General features: G+C 36.0%; 2 protein-coding genes across 2 annotated transcripts in view; one reads left to right on the plus strand and one right to left on the minus strand.

Annotated features, from left to right (window-relative positions):
- The window catches only part of LOC105388149 (ankyrin repeat domain-containing protein 29), a 36,673-nt gene extending 30,562 nt beyond the window's left edge, over window positions 1–6,111 (minus strand). The window contains exon 1 of the mRNA XM_048623684.1: window positions 5,799–6,111. Within this exon, the coding sequence (XP_048479641.1) occupies window positions 5,799–5,810 (12 nt within the window). The 5' untranslated portion in view covers window positions 5,811–6,111. The remainder of the gene's footprint in view (window positions 1–5,798) is intronic.
- A 1,679-nt stretch (window positions 6,112–7,790) lies between these two features.
- On the plus strand, window positions 7,791–9,012 carry LOC105388141 (40S ribosomal protein S21-like). The gene is made up of 4 exons (XM_038118105.2): window positions 7,791–7,913; window positions 7,989–8,047; window positions 8,392–8,583; window positions 8,941–9,012. Exons 2-4 carry the CDS (start codon window positions 7,998–8,000, stop codon window positions 8,948–8,950), a joined length of 252 nt encoding a protein of 83 aa, XP_037974033.1. The 5' UTR covers window positions 7,791–7,913; window positions 7,989–7,997; the 3' UTR covers window positions 8,951–9,012.
- The last annotated feature ends 210 nt before the right edge of the window (window positions 9,013–9,222 follow it).

Here is a 9,222-nt window from a genome sequence, read left to right on the forward strand (position 1 = left end):
TTATAATTTTGTTGAACCAGCTCCCCCGATGCACTAAACCATGCGAGGTTAAACTGATACCAAAAAAGTGTTTAAGTATTACACTGCTAAGTTAAGAATACAACTATGTCTATCTAATGATCTCTCTGGGCCCTGAAATTTGTGCTTCTTCGTAAATGTGCAAGGTCATGCTCCAATACTTACACCATAATAGATAGCGTTTAGAATTTCAGAACGTTAGCTTTGCGTGTTTGCTGACTATATTGGCATAAAAATAGGTGATGTTTCTGAATTAGTTTCCAAGTAAAGCTTACATGATGCATTCATGTGTTACATTTACACAGATAGGTATTGTTTATATTAATGTATACATAAATACCTAAGTATTAGGAAAAAACAAAGAAATGTAAACAAGTAGGTACTTATAGCTTTATAAATATGTTTTTGAGTATAAATTCATACGAAGCCTCCGTACCTAACAACGCATCTTCGAAACCTTATACTGCTAGTAGTTATATGAATAATTTTCCTACCTATATGTTAAATGAGGAACGCTGGCCCTAGCCTCTAATCATTTCACAGAGACGTGTAAGAACCTCAGATAATTATAATAATTGTAGTTACTGTAAGGTAGGTCTCCTTAACAAAGGCCTTCTAATAAGGAACATACTGCTTATAATATGTTACATAATTTATTTGAAGTCCTGCCACAAAGAAGTTGGTTTGCATGAGCTTTGCACAGATATATGTTTAGTACTTGTCTAGGCTTTGCTTTGCTACGAATTTCCTGGTTAGTATATTCATATTACAGAGTTTGAACCTAGTAAGTATCCCTTATGTTTACTTGTACGACTATAAACTCAAACATAAAGTTGCTCATATTGAAGAACTCACTCATATATTACTGATTTTCTGTAACGGGCAGCGTATTTCTTACACCAACATTCCGTTAGGAAACATCGTATTGCGTGTATCGCTTCTCGGCCTAGACAATTTCTTCCTGGTATCATTCTTGCACCGGCTAATCGCACTAACTGCACCTGACATCGATACCGAGGCTGTTGAGCTAATATTACCAGCAAGAGATATCGTTTCCTTTTAGGAAAAGTTTGGGGTAAGTAAGTATAGCATAGGGAGCATTTCCGCAGGGGTACTTTCATGTCGTCAATATATTAAGAATAATAAGGAGTGATTATTTGGTCCGATTTGTATGTGATATGTTTGATTCTTTCATGGTCCAAAATAGAAATTCGGTATCTGTTCTACTAATATATTACATAAATGCTATGATATCTATAGTAAAAAAGGTAAAACTCATACTGACGCAAACCCGTTCTTGGAAACTGGAGCTGAGCTAAATATGGACGAAGTCTAGACTAAAACTCTGGCGACAAAGCTGTAGCTATTACGTCTTATGCACGACCCAACTCTATAGATATAGGTCGTTGTTTAAATTTGTATTAACAAATAAAACAGCAGCTAAAAAGGAAATTATTGCTTGCTAATAAAATTCTGAGTAGGTAGTAACAATAAATTACAATCAAATCAGATTTTTTAAAGTGGTGCAGTTGTTCACCGCTTCGGCATTAACATTTTTCACCGATTTCGCTTTACGACTTGCGAATACTTAATGCGGTGCACCACTTCTTTATTTTCAGACTCTTTGGAATACTTAAGTAGGTCTGTAGGTACCAACAAGATATTGTTCTCTGATCTTCTATTCTATTGTATGCCGCCCTGCTTTGAAGTCTGCATCTGGCTCACCCGTATATCAATGCTCACACCACTGCAAGGGATCCACTGCGGATTGGTGTTTTTAAACTTTTATATACATGTGCAGGTTCCTAGCGATGTTTTCTGTTACCGATATATAAATTGTACTTCTACTAGACTTCGATCGGGATTTTAACACACATCCCTGTCGTGAGCGTGGGAAGCGCGCGTCACTCGACTGAGCTATCATCGCTATTTTTGCCAATACGTACCTACCTATTTCAAATAACCAATGAAAACCGTCTCTCAATATTTTTCAAGTACACATTCGTAAGCTCCAGGGTAGTGAAAGTACCTCTCCACCCCAGCACAAAGGCTCCAGATGGAGCGCATCTCGCGACCCAGTTCCCAGGTCAGTGACTGCTACAACTGGTTGCGGACCTTGCCGCCGGCTCGCTGTATATGGCAACACCGGGCCGCGTCGTCTGGCCCTTTCTTTGTGGCGCGGAAACAAGAACACAGGATTTATCTGCGAGTCTATGATTGTATAGTCTAGTACACATAGACCTACTACCTCTAGACTGGCAATCGCCGTGTGCACTATTCTCTTTCTCACTCAAACCATAGATGTTGCCGACAAAAAAATTAAACCTAAATATGGGGAAATTTAACTTATCATAATAACAAAAACAAAACTTGAGTATATCGTCGGTTGATAGGAAAAAGACACTAAAGGCTAATTTTTCAATAGCCAGATAAAAGTTTTGCTGGGAAATAATTTTGATGCTGTTGCGTCTCAATGTTTCTCAATGTTTGTATTACCCAGATAACATTTATCTTAATATTGAAAAATCAGCCTTAGTGAGTTTTTCCTGTCAACCGACGATATAAGAAAAAAAACTTTACTCATACTTATTTGATTTCAATATAATTATTTAATATACACAAACTGAGTGGATTGTATGATTCATTGTCTTCGTCCAATCGAAACAATCCTCTTCAAAATGTGCCGAACACAATTTTTGTTTGTTTCTTTGGTTCCCAATTCGGTATGTTAAGTAATTTTATGGTGATTGTTTTTATAATTTTAAATTGAAGTATGTTGGAATTTGAGACACTAATTTGAATATTTTTTATTTAACTGCTCTCGTTAATTTAATAAAAAATAATTAAAGATCGGTTCTTCGACGATTTTATGACGTCATTCGCTACCATGCAGCGGCTGACGTCATCAAGATCGTAACTCTGTGAATATTTACACTTTAGATTGACAGAAGTGACATTTAACAATTGAACATTTTTATTCTCTTTGGTTGAAACTTTAACCTTGCGCAGCGTCTTGAAGGACAAATTATATTTTCATTTTTGATAAAATAATCGGAATCCTTGAATATTTTATATTTTTAAGAATGAGACACTTATTAAGAAGATAATATCTCGAAACGGTTTTGGAATTAGCATCAATTTTTTTTACTTAACATACCGAATTTGTGCGACCGGTAATGTCTATCCATTTTCTTGATATTTTTTTTTCTGTCGGAAACCTATGAAGCAGAGATAAATGGATGAGCATGAGCATTATAATCGTGGGCCAAATATGTGATAGGGTTTTTTTTAAAGGAAACACGCATTTCGTATCAATACAATAAACTTTATATTATACAGAAGAAATCACACATAGAAGAAAAAAACGAAAAGAAAGTTTCCTCACAATGAGAGGCACCTCATTTGAAAGAGGAGAATGACTTCTACAAAATACAATCTTCACAAAAACCGAATTCGTGCGCCCCATTTGTAAACCCAACCCGAGTCCGTTACAATTTCTAGTATTTTCTTTGCATACTATAATATTTGTGGGTAAAATAAATTTTCAATAACTTGCAATTGCAACACCATGTGATTTGTTATGATATGGTACCTCGTAATTTTTACTTAAAACTGATACTAAAAGACCTTACAGTATTAAAATTAGTATCGTTTTATATTAAAATCGAGCCAATAGATAGTACTATGATAAATGTAAGCTTGTTAAACTTGATAGTATCTACTTACATGTGAAAATATATCTCATCCATCATTCCATCGTGTTTTCGTTCAATATGCTCTATACAACCGAACAAAATCCACCCACCCATGTCACACACTCGTTAAGTGATGATAATAGTCTAATAAACTTAATAAACACTCACAAATCACTAGCAAATCAAAAATAAATAGCATTTAGAAAATTTTGTTGTAACTGTCAGCCTTTGTTTGGCAAAGATTTTTCATTTGTTTCATTGTTTGGCAAAGAGAACTGACGTAAACAGGCGCCACAGCAAAAAGGACAAAAAACATTTACAGCTTAACGTTTCTTTCTTACGCTTAATGTAGCTAAGCGTCTCTTTTTCGCAATGTCAGAACTGTCACGATTATACCCCTGTGCTAGTACAGGTGTTTAGAAATGGCAATGACTCTTGTTTGCATGGCCGGGAATAAAATGTTTAGTGGGATTTGGGGCTATTTTAGATTCTTTCAGCAGTCATGGCATTAATGGTATAAATTTGCCATTCAAACCAACATAGCAAAAATACGCTACACCTGCAGCTGCAGCAGTCTGAAGATGCAAAATAAATTTCATAGAAAACGGATAACGTTGGTATTATCCCATTTTCTCCATGTATATCAGGGTTAATTAGATAAGTAACTAGGTAAGTAAAGAGCTGTATTTGAGTAAAAAGTTGTTACCAATATGTACTGTACGTATGGGAAATATGGGTATGTCTTGAGTTTGAGGGTGGTATTTTAAATCAATACCAAAGAGCATACTGCGTCATCCCATTAGCTCTCAGCCTCTCAACTCAACTCAAACACCTTTTGTTCGATCGAAAGAGCAAGTGCCGTCGTCACTAGCAACTCATACCGAGCGAGGGGCTAAAAGTACCTGGAGGGTCACTCTTTATGACAAAAACAAAGTTTCTGAGGGCTGCTGCCCATCGTGCAGATTATACGATAGCTCCCATTCGTTTGTTTTTGTCAGTATAGAGTAACCCTCGACTCGAGTATAGAGTGACTCTCGTCAGAGTAACAAAGCATGAATGAAAGCATTTTGGCAGAGGGGTGATTCTGCTGTTGCAGCAAACACAAACCCGTTTTAAACCTACGCTTTTAAATATTGAAGTGGGTATTTCCACTCAGTCTTCAAATCAAAGTTTTAAACTATGTAAGGATACGTAGGTAGGTTTTAACAATTCGTTAGTCTTGTGTTATTTTATAGTAGAAACCTTACCTGTATGCAGATAATATAGCGTAGGAAGGGGGCAGCTTAAAAAAACACACCTATCTGTTTGTCACAGGTCACAGGAGGTTAAGAGATGAATATTATTTGTTTTAAGTAAGTATTTCAATTTAAAACTTAAATTGGTTGTTGTCTGAGTAAGAGTCAAATTATTTTGGTAATGTATTTCTTTATGGTAGGCTCAGTTCATTGAGGTATGGGTATAGGTAGGTACCTAATACAAAATATTCTTATCCTAACTAATATTATAAATGCGAAAGTAACTGTGTCTGTCTGTTACTCTTTCACGCTAAAACTACTGAAACTGAACGGATTTTAATGAAGTTTGGTATAATATAAGTACATAATTACGGTCTAGACTAGACCCTGAGAAAGAATATACCTAGAGTACCTACTTTTTATCCCGGATTTTTTTTAAAGCGAAGCGAAGCTCGCGGGAACAGCTAGTTACATATGTATAAGTAGGTATAGTTATGTACTTACCAAAAAGGTACATACATACATAGATAGGTAGGTATATATAACTACTAACTCATTATTTGTTTACTGCTGTAAGTACATGTATAAATTATTATTGGTTCCATAAAGAACTACAAAAAAAAGTAATAGGTACAATACATAAGTAGTTTAGGAAATGGGAATGTTAATGGCGAAAAAATACATAGGTACTTATTTAAAATGTAGACATAATTATTATAAGATTTTGTTATAGGCCTACTTACCTGTATCCGTTCGATTTATGTCTTAAAACCTACTGAAGACGAGCGGTGTTTTTAAAATCTACAGTAAATTTATAATAAGTTTTATATAGATAGGTATTATAACTCACCTTCAGGGACATCTTGTATAATTTATAGATATATTTTTCTTTTGCCTCATACGTTTTCAAAATTCATTCTATTTTAATTTCTTCAGACACAAAAACACAGTTGCACAACACAATTCGCGCAATTTTTATTTACGAATTTAAAATGCGTTTTTTATAGACCAATATTATTTATTATGGAAGTAAAAAATCTCTTTTCAAATACAAAAAATCTGGGGATTTTTTGGTACGTTAATTATTAGGTATAATATTAGAAAACAAATTGCCCGCAATACGCTACTCTCGCCGTCTTTAGCTCGCACTTCACTATTTTTCTCGCGGGTTATTGGTCGATTATTTGACAACCGGAAATTCAGACGATGTTGCCATTCAAAAAAATATATACTTGAGGCGAGTTGCGTAGGAGGTTGATGATGGTGATTACCTCTTTCAACAGGAATGCCAAAAAACGACTCGAGTGGACTCGAGAGAGCAAATACAAAGCAGGGATACAGTACGAAGTCGCCACCAGCACCACTGAAGTGTAACTGCCTGAAGTCTAAGAGCCCCTAGTAGTGGTAGTAGTTCCTTATTTTGACGAAAAGAAAGACTTCAGAGTCGGACTTTAAGACATGTACAGCCTGGCAAAAATGAGGAGAAAATTAAAAAGTGTGACTTTGGATATTATAATATTTTTATCATTATATTTTACAATATATTTACCTTGTGAAGTAAAATACAATAAATCAGTACACAACTGTCCATTACAAAAATAAAGCATTACTAATATTTTCAGAATAAAATATTGTCTTATAATCATTATCTATCTGAACTAGTTTATAAATTACAATTTAGCTCTGTCCGTCCGCACTAAAGGTGTGTATATGTTACTGTAAAAGCCCGAACAACGGTAAATCCTAAGATTTACGCGTAAAACCTAAGATCTACCAACTCTTAATGGTAAAAGCCCGAAAGATTTTGCGATTCGCACTTTTACCACTATTCGGTAAATCTTAGGATTTACATTAAGGCACGGTAAATGTTGAAAAAGCCAGGTTATAACTTATAACCTCCGTAGTCGAACAAAGCATCCGTAGTCGAGCGGGCTTCAGTAATCGTAACTGATCACTGAGGTTTAGCAACAACCAGCATGGTCAGCCATTGGATGGGTGACCGATTTCAAGTGGTTCTTTTCTGGATGCTTTCGTGCTTCGGATGGCACGTTAAGCCGTGGGTCCCGGTTGCTGCTTCGGCAGCAGTCGTTAAGCCTAGTCATAGGCCTTCGGGCGGCTTGAAAACGTCTGACAGTCAGGTTGCCCACTTACCCGACAACTCGCTCAGCACAAGCTTGCTTGGTCCACCAACCCGCACTAGGCCAGCGTGGTGGACTAGACCGAAACCCTTCCTTCATTGGAAGGAGACCCGTGCCCCAGCAGTGGGGACGTAATGAGTCGTGATGATGATGATAACTTATAACTAACCGAACTTAAGAAATATTTATTATTGCAATCTAATTTACTCGACGTCAACAATAATAATACGTGAAAATTATTTTACTTCCGGTTTCCGTGTTTAAATTATCGTTCAGTGAATGAGTGAAAATAAAGTTATTTTCCAATAATCCAGCATTCAATGATAATTCGCATCTATTAATATACACATAAATACCATAATCCGGGGCATTACATCGCCCAAAAGTTGATGAATGACCTTGACCTCCAATTTCTTTTCGACAAGTGGTTATTGGTTTGAAATAAATGAATAGGTAATAATTAATCTTTGTTTTATTCCCAAAACCAACTTTTACTAGGTGTCAGTGGTAAAACCTAGGATTTACCAAATTCTGATGGTAAAAGCCCGAAAAAAATGACCCATTTTCACAAATCCTTACATTTACCAACTCATGTTGGTAAATCCTAAGATTTACTGGTAAATCCTAGGATTTACCGTTGTTCGGGCTTTTACAGTAACATATATAAAATAAAAATCCCAGAATAAGTATTGTAAAAGTACACAGATTGTAAATAAAATTGGTCGTCTACGCAACACGGTTTGTGTCTGACAGTCTGTGGCACCGGTAGCCATCTTTCTTTCGCATCTGCCAAATCTGCGTGATTCTTGTTTCACAGTGATTTTATTGTAAGTTTATTATTTTCTGTGCTTATTCATATTTTTAATAGATCCAGAAGAAAGTGTAATTTTCTGTTGTTCCAGATCACCAAAATGCAGAACGACGCTGGTGAATTTGTTGACCTTTACTGCCCAAGGAAATGGTGAGTGTTTCCCCACGTGTTTTACGCGGTTCCAACTTATTTACGTGCTTTATCATTAATAAAACAAGATATATGCCACTTACCGTATTGTAGGAACCTTTATTTTTAATTCTACAGTGAGTTTTTATCTTTGTTATGCTGTTAATGTTCTAATATTTTTCTAACCTCACAACGTATCCATTCTTTTCTTCCTGATTTAAATCATAATCTCGACGTCAGAAGTTACAGTATTGAGCGGTCCATAATAGCGATTATTTCCACCGTAAACTCCTCACAAACTCCAACAAAACAAAACATAACCTCTCAACCTTCATCATTCACTAAATCCGCTTCCACCATTCCAGCTCCGCGAGCAACCGTCTGATCCACGCCAAGGACCACGCGTCCGTGCAGCTGGTGATCGCTGACGTGGACCCCGCCACCGGCCGCGCCGCCGACTCCTCCAAGATGTATGTGGTGTGCGGAGCCATCCGCCGTATGGGAGAGAGTGATGACTGCATCGTCAGGCTCACCAAGAAGGACGGTATTTTGGTTAAGTAAGTATCGTTTTACTATTTCCAATTTAAACGTTCACAAACCTGTGCTAGGCCACCATGGTGGTTTAGGCCTAAAACCCTTTCTTTATTGGAAGGAGACCTGTGCCTCAGCAGTGGGGATGTGATGAGGAATATAAATATAATACCTAGTTGTTGACAAGGGTTTTGTTGCACTATTAGGATGCTATTGTAGAGTAAACCAGGACAACTTATTTTATTTAATTCTTTATTGCACAAATATATAAAATACATGTACAAATACTTATCATTATTATAAGATCTTCATAGATTGTCAGATGCAGAGTGAGATTTCTTCTACTGTTTTTCATGAACTAAGTCCCTTTTTTCTTGTTTCAGGAACTACTGATGCAGTTAGTGATATAAGTACACCAAAAATTTATAAAAAATAAAAAAATCATAAAACTTCAAGACTTTTATATTGATGAGGTGAAAGCCAAGTTATCCTTCCCATGAACAAATTCTCAAGTGAGTTAAAATTATGTTTACATAGGTACAATTGATCTGTTTTGTTTACATATTTATTTTATCAACTTAAATAATTAATCATAAATATAAGAGAAGCGGTCCAGTTATAAGTATATTTTTGGTAATCCAGGGGTGCTGATAGTAAATAGGAGG

This window comes from Plutella xylostella, chromosome 10 (genome assembly GCF_932276165.1).
Source record: "Plutella xylostella chromosome 10, ilPluXylo3.1, whole genome shotgun sequence".
Lineage (NCBI taxonomy): Eukaryota > Metazoa > Arthropoda > Insecta > Lepidoptera > Plutellidae > Plutella > Plutella xylostella.